Source organism: Nuphar pumila, chromosome 14, assembly GCF_984573655.1.
Source record: "Nuphar pumila chromosome 14, dmNupPumi1.hap1.1, whole genome shotgun sequence".
Taxonomy (NCBI): domain Eukaryota; kingdom Viridiplantae; phylum Streptophyta; class Magnoliopsida; order Nymphaeales; family Nymphaeaceae; genus Nuphar; species Nuphar pumila.
Window position 1 is genome coordinate 86,184,619 of NC_143262.1, and position 19,689 is coordinate 86,204,307.

Sequence of the window (19,689 nt, forward strand, 5' to 3'; positions counted from 1 at the left end):
ATCACATGCCTGCAAAATGGTTACCGAGCAAACTAGCTTGACACTAATGGTTACCGAGAAAATCACATCCCTGATTGTCAACAAAATGAAATGGAATAAAGTTAGAAGTATAACTATTAACCATTACATTTTGCCTAATGACTAAAAAAGTAGCACAACTGCACCAAAAATGATCTTCTCAGGCTTCCTTTGCTTGGCACTCTGATAGAAGTCAATCAACAATTATCTGCAAACAAACAAGCAATGAAACTGAATTCAGGAATACACTATAGTAACCTCCAAGCGGTAAACGGGGGGAAGGAAGGAGGTGTAGACGCGGAGAGGGCAGTCGGCTGCGAACAGTAAAGAAGAGAAGAAGGTAGTGCCCTTCAGCTAGCAGGGGGCGGCGACGATGCGGCGACGATGATGGTTGATGACGATGGCATCCGGTTTCGACCGAATGCGGATGGGAAAGGAGAGAAGGGAAGAGGAACGTCGACTGACAGGGGTGTCGACGATGACACAACTCCAGCGAGGCCACGAATGGGGAAGGAAAAAGGAGAAGAAGGTGAGGTGAGAGGCCACAGTGACGACGCAAGGAGGTCGGTTGTTGGCTGGCGTTCGAACGAGAAATGAAAGAGGAGGTCGACGTTTGGAAGGGGAAGTCGATTTGAGGGTAATTAGAGAGAGAATTTTGTGTCCTACGCAGTCGTTTTATATAAAAAATTAGCGACGGAAATATTTTGTCTCAAACGTCGCCGCAAATTAGTGATGGAGTAGCGCCGAAAATTTTTTTATCGCTCATCCATCGCGAAGTTGCGATAGAGTTTGAGATGAAATGTTTTTTTTATGAATTCATCGCTAATTAGCGACGGTGTTTGAGACGAAATATTTTCGTCATTAATTTTGCAACTAATTTTAATGGTAAGGATGACTAGTTTTATCTAGCTAATTCATCACAAATTTGCGATAAATTATTTTCGTTACAAATTTTCATCCTTAATATTTTTCTTGTAATGGATTCGGTCACCGTGAGTTTTTTTTTAAGAAAATAAAAGTAAAAAGAGTACTGACAGAGAGAGCCTACTATCATTTAATTTTCGTGCAAAGTTAAATAATCATCAAATCATAATGTCACGCGGGTACAACTGAGTCTCAGTTTCTCCCACCACTATAACATTCTCATGAAAAAGCTGAGTTGAGTTGGCAAGACTTTTTAGAAAAAAAATGTCGTTAAAGGCCTTTCCTTCCGTGAGAATGTAACAAATTATTTGTAAAATGCATCAAAGTTGAGAGAATACGTGTCATGTGCTCATGTTTAGGCATAATAAAGATTACTTCTTTAAAAAAAAATAAAGATGCGATACATTGAGAGAGAGGCTTTTCCAACCTTGTGAGCGGCTTCGAGTCTGCACTACAGGTGGGTCCCACTGCACACGAACTTCGAGATGTGGGTCCCGCCTCAGGGTTTACAACGAAAATGACCCAGGAGTAGAGACTCGTGAATCATATTTTTTGATATTGAGGATCGCTCTCGTTCACCACGTGTCACGTCGACAGCCGTTGTTTCCCTCTGGTGGCTTCCTCTCTGCAAGTTTCAACTCCCCACACTCAACACCTTCTCTCTCTTTTTATACGAAGAACCGCATACACCATCTCTCTCTCTCTCTCTCTCTCTCTCTCTCTCTCTCTCTTGCGGATTTAGCAATTCCGATCATTTCTCGGCGTAAGGAATGTGAATTACGGAAAGTGTTTGCGTATTGGTCAGGTGGTGATCGATTCTTTCCCCACTTGCTCTGTTTTCTTTGGTTCTTCCTTTCCCCATTGGTTTGTTGATGTTAGTTTCTTCTTGGTTTCCTTTATCTTGAGAGTTGGGGTTTCTTTTCTCCTGTTTGATGTTTGATGTTTTTTCTCATGGGGTCGTTGAATTGGGGTCTATCTTTCCGGCAATGCTCCTCTGGATGCTTTTTTTGTGGCGTTGAGGGAGTTTGATATTTTGGGGTGTTTTGTTTTTGGGAACTTTTTATCTGTATTCATTGGTGATCGTGTGATTGGCTTGGAGGTATGTTGGGTCAGTGTGGTTTGGTGGGTGTGATTGGTCCTCTGTTTCTGCAAATTTTGATTTTTTTTGGGTGTTTGCTCATTTTGGACTATTATTAAAAATTTTTATAGGCATGCTGGGGTTAGGCAGACCCCCACCAGTTATACAACCGTACTATTATTTTTACTTTGTTACTGTTACCCATTTCCATGGTGGGTGTGATTGGTCTCTCTATCTCTCACTCTCTCAAGGTGGTCTTTTTAACGCGCTTTGTTGGTTTTAATTGGTTTTGTAGACTGTTCACAATTATGGAACTCTTGAATTGTCTATGAAAATGCTTCTTTTGGAATGATTTTTGGTGTTGATGTTGATATTCTGATTACAAGAAGTGGCAGTTTCTGTCTCATGAAACCTTACTCTATAATCAAATGAGATACATCAGCAGGGAGCCACTTTGGTGAGTCCCGCCTGTTTTCAAATTTTTGTTGATGTTTTCATCCTTATATGGTTCGGTTTCTGAAAATGCATTTCTCCGAACTGCCTTCTATCCAATACTGGATGCAGAGTTACCTAGTGAAGGATTTCATTAGGTTGTTCTTAATTCGAGAGAGAGTGTGACTTTTATGCTATGAAAATTTTATGTTGGTATTTTCTGCTTCTAATTTTGGCTTAGGAGAACCGACTATGAGTATTTGTCTTTACTTGCTGGGGGGGCAGCTGGATCTACTGCAACAGCGGTTGTAAGAGAGCATGCTTGTTGCCACCTGTTGGTCAATCTGTTTCTTTATGAGTTTTGTGTTTTTCCCTCTTTATAAAACCAAAGAGATGATGATTTGTCTATGCATGATTTGTTGCTTGGCATTCTTTTTGTTCATAATATTTTTCTGCTTCGTGTAAACCCTTGTTCTGTCCACTATTCCTGTGATCGGTTTGCTCTATATTACTTCTTCTTCGTTGTTGTAACGGACTAGGAGAACTTGGGCTCCTACCATTTTCTCCTTTTATATATTTTCTTTTTGTTTTGTAAACCTTGGTTCTGTTTCTGCTTTGTGTGCAGCTTCTCTTGGTGTATTCCAGTTAGGAGTGGTGAGGGTATTGGTTACAATTTTCTGTTTTTTTTAGTGTTGGTGATGATGGTTGAAGGGTTGAAAACAGAGGATTTGAGCATGGAGTTGGAGAAACTTATGGTTGTTGGGAGGAATTTGCATGGGGAATGGAAAGACCTTCCTATGGAGCTTATTTTGCGGATTATGTCCCTTGTGGATGATCGCACTGTTGTTATGGCATCTGGTGTCTGTACCGGGTGGAGGGATGCCATCTGCATAGGCCTCACCCGTCTCTCTTTGTCATGGTGAGATGCGGCAGCTTATAATCTGCCTCTTTGTTGATTTATTTATCTTTTTAGTATAGTTATATCGGTTATTCATGGTTTTCTTGTGGATTGATTGTTTTTGTTCTTTTTTTTTTCTCATTCCATTCCATTCATTTGATAGACTTGCTAACAAGTCAATATATTGTCTTTTAGGACTTGTTGGATGATGCTTTGATAATTGATTGTGATTGGTTCTTGCGTGGCCCTATGATGTACTGTATCATGATTCTTGTTTATGTCTTTGCTTCTTCTTATTCTTCTCCTTAACTTTTGGTACTTGTTTTGCGATAGAGCTTGTTGTTCTATCTGTGCGTTCTTTCTGCATCCATGATGAACTTATATTTTTGGTTCCCATTTAGCTACAATGGATCTTGCAGATTGTATTTTTGGTTTGTTAGTTATTGTTAAATTTGGAAAACAGCTACAGAGTATGATTCAGTTATAATTTTTTCACAAATTAGGCTCCAAAAAATATAATCAACCATTAATTTTATGTTTGGAAGGGTATAAACTTTAAACATATGCTGCTTCTCAGGAGCTATTATTGTGCCAAATCCTGTCTAAGTTGCTCATAAAGTATCTTAACAAATAACGGATTGTTATGCATCAACTGAAGTGGATTTAATAGTTTAAAAAAGATGCTTCTTCCCGTGGTATTTAATATTTCAGCCTTGTGATTACTTGAGTTCTTCTCGTGCATTTATTGGTCCAATGGTTTTTATTTTCTTTGAACTGCTGATAATAAAAATTTTCTTTCTCTCAGATGGGAAAAAAGGGTTATTGGCTGGATATCTCAACATATATGTGTTCAACATAGACCTTGCCCATGAAAGAATTACATGTTTAAGTTGTCTCATGAAGATGGATAGACATAATATGGGATCTGGGACACAAAATATCTTGTAGATATAAAAGATTTTAACTTTAAATTTTTTAATCCAGAAATTAGTCAAATCTTTATTGCTGACAAAACTGGAGCAAGATTTATTGCTATGGTTTAAGACTTTAAGCAGCTTAGACTGGATGTTTGCTACTCCTTTGTTCTTTGTTGTATACTCATTAGGGGAAAGAGTGCAGTGGCCCCATAAGAGGTAATAGATGTGTTGCTCATCAGTGACATTGAATTTCTAGAGAATATCAAAGTGGTCATTGGTGTAGAACTCGTTCACAAGAGTTAGTATAGAAGCCAGCATCTCTAGATTAACCTGATATTTAGCTGATTACATAAACATGTTTTTGTATTGAGGAAAGCATCAATGAACTTTATCAGGATTCAGGCAGGAACTGTAAATTGCATTTGCAAGCAAGTGCAATCACTGGTTGTACTATCCTAACCAGTTCTAGTCAGTTTTTCCTTGCGCTTCATTCCCATAAGGGTGAAGAGCTATGTCACATGGGTACGGGTGCGGGTGCGGGGATTTGGCACTTCCAAAAAACCCGGGTGTGGGGGTGCGGCAGGGGCAAAAATGTAATATATATATAGGAGGGTCCGGGGGTTCCCCCCAAGAATTTTTTTTAAAATTCCGCAGCCCATTTCATAGGGCAATTTTTTTTTTTAAATCCAAAAAAATAAACCGAAATGACCCTGGGTGCGGTCAACGCACCCAGGGTCGGGTTGACCGCACCCGCGTCGACATGGGTGCGGCACCCTGCTAGCCGAATCCCTGTGACATAGGTGAAGAAATATAGATAAATTAACCATCACCCTTGGCAAGAAACAAATTGCACAGATTTTATGTTGTCTCCTTTACTGAGAATATCAGATGATTTGGAGTTCAAAGTGATTGCCAGTTTGCCTTATTGTGCTACACGTGATTGGTCACATCTTGCTCAATCCTATTACTGGTCAAGGATGGTTAGTAAGCCATAGTTTTGAGGACTAAATTGTGGACTAGGATCGAGGTGGAAAGAATAGAGCTAAGTGCAAGGAGGGGTGAGGATTGCAGAGACTTCCTTGAAGCGCCTGAATATCACTAATATTTTAGCCAAAGTTGGAAAAGGGGATAGGTGTAGACTATTATGAGAACGGTGTACTTTGGATCACGTGTTTCTCTGCTTCCCAATTCCTTGTAGCATGGCTGGAAATATGTACATGATAGAATATAACGCATTGATGAATGGTGATGAAGAGATGTCACTTGGATTATAATCATCCATAGGTACTTCTGTATTTGAAAGCATTCTAAGATACAGTAGAAACTATTAGCAAGAGTAAGAAACTTGTAGAAATAATGACATCTGTTTTGAACTTGTTCCGTCTGGAACTAAGTTCTTATTTTTTCTCATGTTTTCAGGCTATTAAGATGCAAGAGATTTACCAGTTAATTTGATGAATGAGTTTGCTTGTTTATGTATATAGTCACTTTCCCACATATGTAGGGGAGTAAAAGAGGTGAAATATCTGGGATCCTTTCAGAATTCTTGTTCATGAATCTTGTTGCTGAATACACGTCAACCCTAACAGTTACTGAAACTTTATTTTGATTTAAAGAACTTTGGTGCTAGAAAAACAGTGTATAGATGATTATATCGTTATTACATGAAATAATAAAATGAGTGAGTTTCATGAGGTTCACACACATGTTTTATGGATTTACTCTGCAGTTGCAGAACTACTTACATTTATAATATGGATTTTCCAACATTTCATATTTATTTAACATGACAGCTGCAGCGTCTCCGCTTAGAAATTGCTACTAAAATACTTCTGTATTTCTGTAGCATTATGCTGATATTCAACAAGATTTGTCCCAAAGTTCAGCGGATTATTTTTCTTGCGGTGGATGCTATTATTCTTGGTATTATCTATATCTTTTTTTTTTTTGAAAGAATGGTATTATCTATATCATTGACAAGTTTTTTTAAACAGTTTCTACTATGATGCCATTGTCCTCGTGTGCTCTCCTGTCTCCTTGAATTGAATTAGGACTGTGTTATATCTTTGAATTTGAATGAGGATTTCATTACAGATTCTGTTCTTATGTTATGTATTTGAAGCTTATCTCTCTGATGTAATTTAATTTCATAGAATGTCTAGACTTCATAAAAATGAGTGCTCAAGTTTCTTCTTGCAGGTGCAAGACCAACATGAACAACCTTTTGCTATCTCTTGCACCTAAATTCACAAATCTGCAGACGCTAATCTTGCGCCAGAACATGCCTCAACTGAATGATGAGGCTGTAGAGGCAGTTTCTAATCACTGCCATGATCTGCAGCACCTTGACCTCAGCAAGAGCCTCAAGCTCACTGATCGTGCACTGTATGCTGTGGGAAGAGGTTGCACCCAGCTGGTCAAGCTTAACATAAGCGGATGTTCTGCCTTCAGCGATAAGGCCCTCGCGTTTCTGGCTAGCAAGTGCAGGAATTTGAAGCACTTGAATCTTTGTGGATGCGCGAAAGCCGCATCTGACAAGGCCCTGCAGGTTATTTGATCAATATTCTGATAAATGTTTGCCTAGGCTCATGATATGGAAGTCATGTCTATATTTACCAGCCTTTCAATTGCCTTGTGTGCAGGCAATTGCATATAATTGCAACCAGTTGCAGTATCTGAATTTAGGGTGGTGTGAAGGTGTTGGTGATGTTGGAGTGATTAGCTTGGCCAGAGGATGTCCAGATCTCAGGGCTCTAGATCTGTGTGGCTGTGTATTCATAACCGGTGCATATAATACCATCAGTTTTATCACATCAAGTCCTTTGTGTGATGCTACTACTCGTTTCTGTTCTCTCCAGCTTTGCTTCACAATGATGGGTGTTCTTTGTTTTTGTTGCAGATGATAGTGTGATTGCTCTAGCAAACGGATGCCACCTCCTCCGATCCCTCGGTCTGTATTACTGTCAAAGCATCACTGACAGGGCCATGTATTCTCTAGCCAACAGCCGTTATGGAGGGAAGCAGGGACTGTGGGAATCAGTGTTGAACAAGCATGGAGAAGGCCTGATGAACCTCAACATCAGCCAATGCACCGCCCTTACTCCTCCGGCCGTCCAGGCCGTGTGTGATTCCTTCCCGGCTCTCCACACATGCTCGGAGCGCCATTCTCTCATAATCAGTGGGTGCCTCAGCCTTACATCTGTGCATTGTGCTTGTGCAGTCCAAGCATGCAGAGCTGCTGGGAGGCCTGCCATCGTTTCGCGGCCGCAGCGGCTTGGATGAGGTGTAACAGAGATTCATGAACATGCTTTGGCTGGTGGTTTCGTAACATTTCTGAGAGTTTGAGTGAAAGTAGGACCATCTGTGTATATAAGATGTTACATTTGCGTTGTGCGAGTTTAACTTTGAAAGTTTCCATTAGAGAGAGGTAGGGTGTTGCTTTTAGTTTAGGAAACACCTTGTAGGAAGCCTTGTTGTGACCAGTGTGCAGCACCAAGTTAAGCTGTACTTGCCTCTTTATTCTGATATAATTGTTAAAAGCCAGGTGTTATCTGATGCTTTTAGGGCAACAGGTAAAATAAGGGTTAAATCCAATGGCTCTCTCTAGATATTTCTCAATAAAACCAATGAGACAGTTGCAAGTGATGAGGATGCTGTTGCTCTCTGTTCTGGAGCCCATAAATTTGAAGATGGTCTTCAAAACCTACAGTGGGGGTGTTGCACACGAGGAATGCATCCATCCACCAATTTCAAAATTGGCTGTCCCATAAACAGGTTGGACTGGGTCTCAACCGGCTACACGTTCAAACCATGCTTTTCAAAAGTATACTTTCATCTCTAACACGATCAACGATCAGAATGTGCATATGCTGCCACGTTTATCAATGAATCAAGAGATTTCTCCAACATGGATTTACTGTAGGACTCCCATTCCCAAAAGCTAAAAGGAATATGAAAAAAAAGAAACAAAAAAATGAGAGCTACCAACAGGTTGGTATCCAACCCATCAGGGACACTCGAACCTGCCCAAATAACAAGTCAGATCTGGATTCAGATTAAAGACTTTCGGTTTTTTCTAAATCACGAAAATGAAATCTCAAACCTAGATCTGTGAAAATTTCACGCTTGAATCCAAATTACAAGTTGTCAGATCTGGATTCAGATTAAAGACTTGCCGCTTTTTCTAAGTCGCGAAAATGAAATATCAAACCCAGATTCGTATAAGTTCACAATCTTAGTTTTACTATAAAACACGTAAAAACAGTCGGATTGGGTTGGATATTCATATTCGGTGGGTGGGATTGAAATCCGACAAAAATTACACCCCAAACCTGGTTTGAATATTACTCGGGTGAGGTTCGGGTTGACCCAAATTATATTCAGGCCAGCATTTTTCGTGCCCATTAACGGAAAATTCAGGTTTGGATTGAGTCAGGTTACCTCTATACAAACCTAACCATTGACAGCCCTAGGAATGACAGATTGTCGTCTCCAATTCCAGTAGTTCTGCAACTATTTTTGCAGAACTGGATCCCCTTGTTCTGCTAGGTGATAGAGCCAGCTCATGGTTCTAATGTCGACTTTATTGCCAATACTGAAGTATGTCCTGATAGTCTTACAGGACGTGCATGTGTAATGCAGACCTGGTTGCAAGCATTGAACCTGGGATGGTCCGGATACTCCTTATTCCAACCGCGCCTTTCTCTGCATGATAAAACTCTGATTATCAGCCTTCGCTGGCTAAACAATCCGGCTTTCTAACACCTTTGTGTGCCTCGTTTCAGGGGCTCATCACATTACCCTTTGTTCAGTGCTGTCACCTACTAGTGTTTCTTTACTTGCGATGTATCAAAATCATTGCAACAGAACACACTAGTGTGAAGGTTGTGGAAAGATGATTCTAGTCTTCAGTTTTTCCTGAACATTCCAATGCCTTCCCATGGCAATGATGAGTGCATATCTGGCGCACAGGATGACTCCATGGCCAAGCAAAATGGAGATAAAAAAGGCAAAACAATCTCATCACTCCTGATTAATTGCTTGCTGGTAATTCCTACAAGAGCAGGTAATCAGCCATGCATGTATATCAGCTTGATTTGCTTTCTGCTGCCTTCATGTGGCAATAGCATAATCGCATGATAGCTGCCTTTTTGGGATTAGTTGAGAACTACATACCAAAATAAAATTTTCAGCATTTGGTATTACTAGAATTGGGGTATGAACAAAAAATTCACATACAGTCTAAAAATTGCTCCTTATGCAGTCTTTTCTCATCCTTCCATGTTGGATGACAATATGGCTAATTGTTTTGTTTGTGGAGAATCGAGGCCAGACCAACTCCCTGGTTACTATTCTGTGATGATGATGCTTGCTTGATGCTGTTGGTCTCCGAGGGCTTTCTGCAGGCAGATACGCAAAAGTTATGGTTAAACTGACAGAACATAAAGGGACCGATATTGTGGTTGTGATCATTTGAGTTTGATGACTGACATCAGGAACAACATTGACCGGAAGATCACAATTGCACAAGAACATTACAACAGTAAAGCCATCACTGAAATCACAATTTTCATTTTCATTTCATAGTTGCCATTGCCATTTGCACTGCTGAATGATTCCTTATTTATTTCAGGTCTCTTAGTGGAGATATCAAAAAGATGTGCTATCATATTTATGAAATATCAATACAGAAAGTAATCAGATGTTAGGAGTATGTTAACATTGGAACCCAGAATTAGGGGATCTAGAAAAAGCAGATAATGGTTAAAAACATCAAAAAGCAGTTCATCATCATGAAGACCAATTATAACAAAAGTCATCTTTGTCATTATCAAAGACCCAGCATCAAATCTTTCCAAACCTATTTAGATATTATTCTAGGTTTTCCTAAATTCCTTCTTTCCACATTTAAATTCATCATCACCATGGCCTAATCAGAGTGAAGAATGGCTATCATGTCATTAGCACCATCATCAATCATCGTAAAAACTATAAATAGGAACTACAGGGCCATATCATCTTTACTACCATCAACAATATGTCAGAACATCGTGGACCAGCCTCTCAAGTTCTTTAATTATATTCAGGGTTGTTCCTTACGAGCAATTTAAGGTAGGTCTTGTTGCTACAGACTATAATCAACAGGTGAGGATTGATAAAATTCAATCCAGTTGTCAAACCCACAACTCTTTGATTGTTTATCCATTGTTGTCAGTCATGGATGGACAATTCAGCAACTTGATGAGTGGGATGAGGTCTCCAAATAGATTCTTTTAGTTCCTTATATTTCTAGAATGGATCAAGTCGAACCATTACCATAGGACAGTTTTGATTTCTCACATCCAAAGTCAATAACAATAATGGTAGTTTGCAAGGGTATCTTAAAGATAATAGAAGAAGAGATTTGAAAACAGACATCAAAATCGCTTAATGCCAAAAAAAGACAACAAAGGACATTTAATGCCCAAGCATAGAAAGATAAGAACAGAAGAGCTGTACATTTGTGACAAGGATGCACTATGATACAGGGATCCTAGTTATGGAAGAGGTCCCTATGTCATGTAAATCAATGATGTAGACAGATTATGTAATAACAAGATCAACATTGTAACAGTAAATCATGAGCTACCATAACAGTAAAGATAAGTTATACATATGCGTCTACCCTTCAAGAGTCCATGCTGAGGTAGAGTTTTCTAATATGTCCTTATTTTGAGACAGTCATTCACTTCCAATCCTATGGTAATCTTAGCAATGCCCTCAATATACGGAGTCCAATGAATGATAAAAATACAATGAAAAGATTTGACTTGCTTCCTACAATTACAGCAACTCATACTCTTCAACAGTCAAAACAAATAGTAAAAATGAACAGGAAAGCAATTTCTTGTGAAGGTTTTCCCTGACCATGATTTTGAGTAACAAGAATATCATAAAAAAATTTGAAATTTCTAAAGTCCACCATGTAAAGTCTGGACAGTCTGGAAAATTTCTTACCATAGGCCCGAGTAAGGGGAAACTGACTGGGAACAAATAAACCAGTGAGCAAGGCAACAGGCTCCATAAGCTTACAATGCATGAATTATCAAAAATTCAAACATGAATATATATAGTGATGAAAACCTACAAAATGAAATATGCTCAATGGCTAAAAATGATTTTTCCAGCACTCTTTTAGCAATTTCGACCATGTAGATGTGTTCAGCATTGTCGATTTGCAAGGAATCGACACCTGGATCATATTTTTCAATGAAAAAATGATTTTTCAAGCCTTGAAAATTTACAAAGATTTTGGGCCTTTGATTTTTCAATCCCTATAAAAACCTATCCACGTTGGAATCAAGCAATCAAAGAGCCAATCTGTATGAATCAAGCATGCAGATCGCATCTGTATCGTCTGAATTTAAAAAGAAATAAAAAGCTCGGAAAAGCCTTTTTAGGTTTTCATCACTCTATGTGTGTGTTAGTGTGTCAAAACACTTGCCATTAATCCAAATCAAAAAATCAAATTTGTGGCATCCAGCAACTATAGATGTAAAAACCTAATATCTCATTCAAATCTACGCCCAATCTGTTAAAATATGTGTACTCGTACACATATATGTTGAAATATAATCCTTAAATATACATATATATTTATATATATGTATAAAGATACATATACATATATATATATATGTATACGTATCTCTATTTATATAAATATATATATTTTATCTTCCTAAAACACCCTCAAGGGTATTCTTGTAATTTGTCATTTTACGCATATTCCAATTGGAATATGCATTGTAATTTTTCCTTTAATTTTCTGTTTTTATTTTTTAATTTTCGTAATTCGTACCATATTGGGGGGCTCCCAATAGAGACATTAGGAGCCCCCAACGGTCACAAATGTGACCGTTGGGGGCTCTCCAACATCCCCTTTGGGAGCCCCCAAGGTGGTCCCTTTTGTGCTTATAAATAGGGGCTTGCCCCTTTGTATTCAATGAGACTTGGAGGAGCTCTTGCTCCATTGTAAGGGGTTTTTATCCTCTTCTTCCTTTTCTTCAATAATATTCAACTTATGACTTTAAGTCATATTTTTGCCCCTTGTGTGGGTTTATGTGTTGGCACATTATGTGCTTGTGTTGTTCCCTTTAAATGAGTTTATTCGCACTTCATGTGCATGTGTATGGGTTCATTATTGAACCTAATATATTCAAAGTCACTTTCTAACATGGTATCAGAGCCCGGTTACGATGGGGTTGTCTCTTGGCGCAACGGAAAGCGTGGTGCTCAAGAAAATGGTGAAGTATTCATTGTTCCTCTCTTTTTTTTTAGAAGTTTTCGGTATGTATCTCTTTTCCTTAACATATTATGCATTATGAAACTATTTTTCTTGCACATTTAGTGTTTTTGATAGTTGAATCATTTCCTTTCACATTTCGCGTGTTCGTATATTTTAAAATATCTACTTTTAAATTTGGTAAACTTGTTTATTGTTCAAATATATAATTCTTGGTTATATATTTATCGATTCCTCATCACATATAATAGTAATTTATGTTTTGTAAAATTGTTTTTCAATTATGTGAGATTTATGATTTTTCATAAGAATTTTGTGATTAACCTATAAGTTAACTTTTTAAATACGATTTCATGATTAATGATCTTTGCTATATTTTGATATAATTCTTGTATGAGAATTTCTCACATCTAAATCTTTGTAGTTTACCTTTTTTCCTAAGTAGTTCTTGTTAATGATAACTATTTATGAGAACTCCTAAAGATGTTTCAATGATTTTGGTTTATTTAAAGGATTTTTGAAAAATTGTTTGTGATAAATAGGTTGTTCGAACCATTGTAAAAGATCTTTTAAAAGAATTTCTCACACTATATAAAATGCATAGTGTGTCTATTACATCTTTTTGGTATAAAAGATTTCATTGATGCAACTTTACAAACTTGTTGGTTTGTATTTTTCACATAAGATTTCAAAACCTCTTGTTTATATCTCTAAAGATGTCTACGTTGGCCATAATATGGTCTTCTTTGTCCTAAATTACATTTGTCAAGCATATAATTGCATAATCAAAGTTTGAGAATCTCAAGGATTGCTCTTTTTATAAAATGCATACTTGCTCCCCTTTGTGTATTTTTTGTATTTTGTATACATTTGGTTCTCAAATATTTGCGCTTGTATGCACTTCCTCTTTTCTATGAAATACATGCCTTAGTGCATGTTTGTTTACACCTTGGTGTGTATTTGTTCAAGTATTGTATGAGGGCCTTCGTGCACATCTTTTGTAAAGTTTTTTGTGCTTGCATGTGTATTGTCTCTTCGTAGACATTTCTTACATTGTGGAGCTTTTATGCACTTTTCTTTTTGTGAAAATATAATGAATTGACTCTTTTTGTTTAAATCATTATAAAACATGGTAAGTACATATAGCACTTTGTACGTTTCCACATATCTCATCACAATCAAAGGATATTTAAAACTTGTTGTATGGGATTTTTATCCCAAATCTATAAATTTTCAAGTACTATTGAATATTCTTTCTTTGAGTATTGAGTTAAAGCTCTCTTTATGAACCGTTACAGTTCTTGTGATTCCTTTGATTAAAAGCTTGATTATCCCAAGATGAATTCTTTATGTCATTATGTTTGTTGCCAAGGTATTCTTTTGACTTTTAATGGCACTTATTTTATCCATCACATGTTGTTATATGATGCATCAATTCTTTTATAGCCTTATTGTTATATTAGAGATTTTTGAGGTGAGTTATGAGCACCTTGTGTTATGTCATTCTAGATTGTCCACTTACCATATTATAGATGGTGGTTGAGGTGAGTTATGGGCACCTTGGGACTCTAGAATGATTTGGTATATGATCTATAATTATGAGTGTGTCACTCGTTTGATTTTGGCCATTTATCTTATGGATGCTCTTATTTATATATAAATGTGATGGATATATGATGTTTGAAACCTTAAAATGTTTTAAGGTATATTATAATCAAGGTTTTAGGGATTATTGCCCAACCTTTTATTGTTTATGAAAATTATGAGTGCATTTGCACATTTGTGATTTCGTGCTTTTGTGCACAAAGTGTTCCATATGTTCTTGGTGTGCGTATGTTCACACATTTATATTGTTCTATCGGTTGTTGTATCTTGTTGAAGATACTTTTACATAGTTTATTCCAAAATGTTATTTTTATGGGTATTCTTTTTGAAGAATATTGTTCTATTGATTCAAGGTTTGATTTATATATATGTTTGTCATTACAAGTTTTATTATCTCAAAAGTCTTCTCCTTTTATAACTCTTATCTAGGTGTCATCATATGTAGACAAGAATTTTATTACACATTTGTGTGTTGATAGCCCTTTGTTGGCTTTGTTTCTCTTGTTCTAGTAGCTAAACACACTTGTCTTGAGTGTTATCATATGTAGACAAGGCACGTTGATTCACACCATGGTGTGTGATCTTTAGTCCATGTTAGCATTTGTGTCCTTGTTCTAGTCGCTGAGTTATATGCCCATAGTTGGCTTCTTTCATTCAATTTAAGTGTCATTTTATGTAGACAAGAGATGTATTGTGTTTTTAGCCCATGGTTGGCTTAATACTCTTGTTCTAGTAGCTGAACATACTTGATCTTGAGTGTATTTTTACGTAGACAAGAGATGCTTTTTGTCCATGTTGGCGTGTATTCTCTTTTTCTTGTCGTTGATGCACTCATTTCAAGTATTATTATATGTAGACAAGAGGTATTTTTACACACCTTAGTGTGTCATTTGGCCTTTAAAGGCATTATATTTATATTCTTGATCTAGTAGCTTATACACTTGATTTACGGGTTTTGGAGGACTAATGAGGTAGTTGCTTGTAGTGGATAAACTATTTTTGAAAATTACAAAATTTCTTGTGTTTTTTTATACAAGTGAATCATATCTATGATATGTTTTTAAATCAAATTGATATTTTAGCATTTAATTTATATATTAAGTGCTTACAATTCTTCGGCGACTTTTGTATTTGATATGCAAAATAAGTCTTTTGTCTCAAATTATATTCTTTTTTGAATCTTGGGTGGATGCTTTAACATATTTAGTCAAATCATGCTTCATATTTATGGCATTTGTTTGACATAGATCTTCTCCCTAAAGATGTGAAAAACTCTATTGTTGATCTATGCATGTTAAATATACCTTTATAAAGCCTCTCTTATTGAAGATCATATTCGATCATTTTTTTGATAGTATATCATATGCTCATTATGGCCTTTTAGGCCCTCATTCAATAAAGCATATGTAGCTTATGCCTCTTCGTAGGCTTATTGGGGTGTCCCTTAGTAGACCATTTTGTTATTCCCCATTATGGGGTTGTGATTGTCCAATGTTGGACCTTATGAATGCATTATGCATTCTTGCAATTCGTTTCCGCTCACTCTTTAACATGATATTTGTTTTTTTTTAATCTTTGGATTTCTAAATTTTTTTTTCATATTAAAGTAATTTTGCACCTTGTTAGGAATGTTCTATTTGAGTAAAGTGCAAAGATATTTTTTACTTGTTCTTTGTTGTTATTCCACAGGATCTTGGAGATAGGACAAAAAGAAGTACCCTGGATGGTTCGGAAAATGTGCTCACCATTAGAAGACAATTGGAGGAAGGCATTTTCAAGTTTCAATTGCATCCTTGTCGAAGCCTCTTGGAGTCTTCCCCTTTTTTTTTCAATCTTTTCGTTTCCCCGCAAAGATTGAGGGGGGGTGTTAAAATATGTGTACTCGTACACATATATGTTGAAATATAATCTTTAAATGTACATATATATTTATATATATATATATATAAAGATACGTATACATATATATATGTATATGTATCTCTATTTATATATATATATATATTTTATCTTCCTAAAACACCCTCAAGGGTATTCTTGTAATTTGTTATTTTACGCATATTCCAATTGGAATATGCATTATAATTTTTCATTTAATTTTCTGTTTTTATTTTTTAATTTTCGTAATTCATACCATATTAGGGGCCTCCCAATAGAGACATTGGGAGCCCCCAACGGTCACAAATGTGACCGTTGGGGGCTCTCCAACGTCCCCTTTGGGAGCCCCCAAGGTGGTCCCTTTTGTGCTTATAAATAGGGGCTTGCCCCTTTGTATTCAATGAGACTTGGAGAAGCTCTTGCTCCATTGTAAGGGGTTTTTACCATCTTCTTCCTTTTCTTCAATAATATTCAACTTATGACTTTAAGTCATATTTTTGCCTCTTGTGTGGGTTTATGTGTTAGCACATTATGTGCTTGTGTTGTTCCCTTTAAATGGGTTTATTCGCACTTCATGTGCATGTGTATGGGTTCATTATTGAACCTAATATATTCAAAGTCACTTTCTAACACAATCACCCAGTACTTGTCCATATATGATCTTAATTACAAAATCTAGCAAATCCTGACAATCCAAATCCAATCACACATGTCTAGAAAGCGAGCTTGGTGAAAAAATGAGAGGAAAAAAGCATACAAGCCCTAGATTGCTTCAGAACACCTAGAAAACTCAACCAAAACATGTCAATCCCGCAAAAGATGCTTTGCTATAGGAGATCTACCACCAAAGCTATTTTGGATTTTTTTTTCAAATTTTTGTAAGGAAGTTAGCAAGCCATAAAATCTGAATCAGCATGCTAGCAATAGAACATAATATGCATTGAAGATGGTGACAACAAATTTGATCTTCAAACGGCTCTGATATCGCATGAATTCTATAGACAAGTATACAAACAAAATCTCCAAAGTGCACCAACAATATGCTTAATGTGCATGGCATGCCAGTAAGGACAAGAAAAGTGAAAAAAGAAAGTACTAAAATGTGCTAGTAAGAGACATAAAAGACCAACCTAAGATACATATAATACACCAATTTCACATAGGAAAGTCTAGATATCGCTCGAAACCACACGTATTTTTTGCATATAGTTGCCCTATCTACAATAGAAACAGACATAGAATACCAAAATTCCTCCTCTCAGGACTACATCTGGCATTAGAATCTTAGAGAACTATATGTACATCAAATGTGAGTTTTTCTTCTTGAAGACAGCATTCCCTTGGATTATACATTTACATATTAGACATATCATTCCATATCGTTTTGAGGCATCATGTCATATTATTGTCTTTTAATCTACGGTGATTTTATAAATTTCATGAATACTAAAAAATCACAATTAATTCTGCTGTTTTGGCATTTTAGGAATTTTTGAGATCCGCGTGAGTCAGGTGTTCTCTTTTTCTACTCTTGCATATCTGATCCTCCTCCTCCAGAGGTACACTGTTAAAATATGGTATGCGTATGGATCTGGATCCAGATCCATACGCACGTTATGTTTTAACTTTTAACACATGCTCAATGCCATTTCATTAATGGCATGTCTGTAATTTTTCCAGCTATTGTATTTTTCCCTATTTATAATGTTTAGGGCTGGGAGGTTGGGTTAACGTGCGCCGCCCCCAGCCATTGTGAATCTCCCTCTTCTCTCTCTCTCTCTTTTCTTAGTTTTTGCAGTGAAGGCTGAGCCCACACAGAATCTTTTATGGTATCAGAGCAAGGTTGTGGAACCCTACCAGACGTGTGTTCAGCGAGTCCTGGTAACTTCTGAAGGAACATTTTTGATACATTTCCTCACCCATTCCTCCTTCGATTCTTCCTTCTTCACGGTAACTTCTGCACTCATTTTTTTTTTTCTGATTCTTGTTCATCGGTAACTTCCTGGTAACTTCTGATTTTTGGTAACTTCTGCAATCACCATCTGTCTCTCTTCTTCAACATCAACGTCTGCAGTTTTCACATCAACGACTGCAGTTTTCCCTCTTTAACTGCAGTTTCCCCTACGCCTGCAGTTTTCACATCAACGACTGCAGTTTTCCCTCTTTAACTGCAGTTTCCCCTCTTTGATTGCAGTCTCCTTTTGATTGCAATCAAATCTACTGCAGTTATTGAGTATTTTTTTATTTATTTCCTCTTTGATTACAAAAGTTTCCTTTTCTATTATTGTTTAATGATTTCTGTGCAACGCCTATAGGCAGGTTATAACAGTCTATATTCTCGACCCTAAAAAAAAAGGGTTTACGTATATTAATATCACGGGTGCATCCCTTATTAAAGTTCTATTGATTGATTAAGTGATCTTCAATTTTCTTCTCTTTCTCTTTATTCGTCTTGTTCGTTTATTCGTTGTCCCATTTATATGGATTACTCTTCGTCATCTACCTTGTCCTCCGGTCCCTCTGCAAATTTCTTGAGTCAGCTTGCTACAGAAAAACTTACTCACTCTAATTTTTTGACCTGGAAGAGACAAATACTTCCTTTTATACGGAGTCAGGATCTCGATGAACATCTGGATGGTTTGGTTCCTATACCACCACGATTTATTTTGCAGGAAACCACCAATGAGAAGGGTGACACAATTACTATTTCCTTTAAGAATCCAGAGTATACAACCTGGAGGAAGCGGGATCAGTCTTTGGTTGCTTATATTACGTCAACACTGTCTCAAGAAGTGTTGGTTACTCTTTCAGATAATTGCACTGCGGCGGATCTGTGGAGTAAGTTGTCTCAGACATACTCTCAGATATCAGAAGCTCGAGTTATGTACTTAAAAAATGAGTTTCAAAGTTTGAAGAAAGGCTCCATGCCAGTCATGGAATACATAGGCCGCTTGAAGAGTATTACTGACCAATTGGCGGTTATTGGAAGTGCTATTTTAGATAAAGATAAAGTTCAACAACTCCTCAATGGATTGGGCCCTGATTTTGACATGTTTACCACAGCTTTGTCATGCCTTCCTCACTTGCCTACTTTTGACGATCTTCAAGCGAAACTTCTCCAGCATGAGATGATTATGAAACAAAGAGCAGAAGGAAATGAATCAGTTCGTTCTCATTCAGTTTTGGCCATGGACACTTCTGTCGGTTTTGGACGAGGAAATTGAGGGCATCAAGGAGGCAGAGGTCGCGGACGTTTTGGGCAGGGAGGTCGTGGTATCTTGCCTACACCTAATATTTCAGGTGTTTTTAATACAGGGAATCAGAGGAGAGTGTCCACTTGTTTCTTATGTAACAAAAGAGGACATGTGAAAGTTGATTGTTGGTTTAATCTACAAAATAGAGGAAAGATAAACAAAATTGAAAATAAGTCAGCTACTACTGTGGACACGAAAGCGTCATCTACAGATATGCAACAACTTTTGTTATCAGCACTGTCACAGATGACGATCAAGCAAAATGAACAAGGTGAGTGGTATGTTGATTCTGGTGCTGCCACTCATGTTACGGGTAATGTCGGTAAGTTATCTCACTTATTGCCTTATTCTGAAAAAGGTAGTATAGTTACGAGAGATGGAACTTGTCACTCCATTAGTCA

General features: G+C 37.1%; 1 protein-coding gene across 2 annotated transcripts; it reads left to right on the top strand.

Moving 5' to 3' along the window:
- Positions 1–1,632: 1,632 nt before the first annotated feature.
- On the top strand, positions 1,633–7,690 carry LOC149817233 (F-box protein SKP2A-like). Of its 2 annotated transcripts, XM_089987592.1 has the most exons (5): positions 1,633–1,747; positions 3,078–3,371; positions 6,467–6,815; positions 6,910–7,051; positions 7,167–7,690. In XM_089987592.1, the coding sequence occupies exons 2-5, from the start codon at positions 3,151–3,153 to the stop codon at positions 7,547–7,549; spliced, it is 1,095 nt and encodes a 364-aa protein (XP_089843718.1). In that variant the 5' UTR covers positions 1,633–1,747; positions 3,078–3,150; the 3' UTR covers positions 7,550–7,690. The 2 variants fall into 2 exon arrangements, with proteins under 2 accessions (XP_089843718.1, XP_089843719.1); XM_089987593.1 differs by lacking the exon at positions 1,633–1,747 and having other exon boundaries at positions 3,076–3,371.
- The last annotated feature ends 11,999 nt before the right edge of the window (positions 7,691–19,689 follow it).

Coding starts and splice junctions, on each gene's coding strand:
- LOC149817233 (XM_089987592.1), top strand. CDS start 3,151: ATGATGGTTGAAGGGTTGAAAACAGAGGATTTGAGCATGGAGTTGGAG. Junction 6,816..6,909: donor CATCTGACAAGGCCCTGCAG/GTTATTTGATCA, acceptor CCTTGTGTGCAG/GCAATTGCATATAATTGCAA. Junction 7,052..7,166: donor TGGCTGTGTATTCATAACCG/GTGCATATAATA, acceptor TTTTTGTTGCAG/ATGATAGTGTGATTGCTCTA.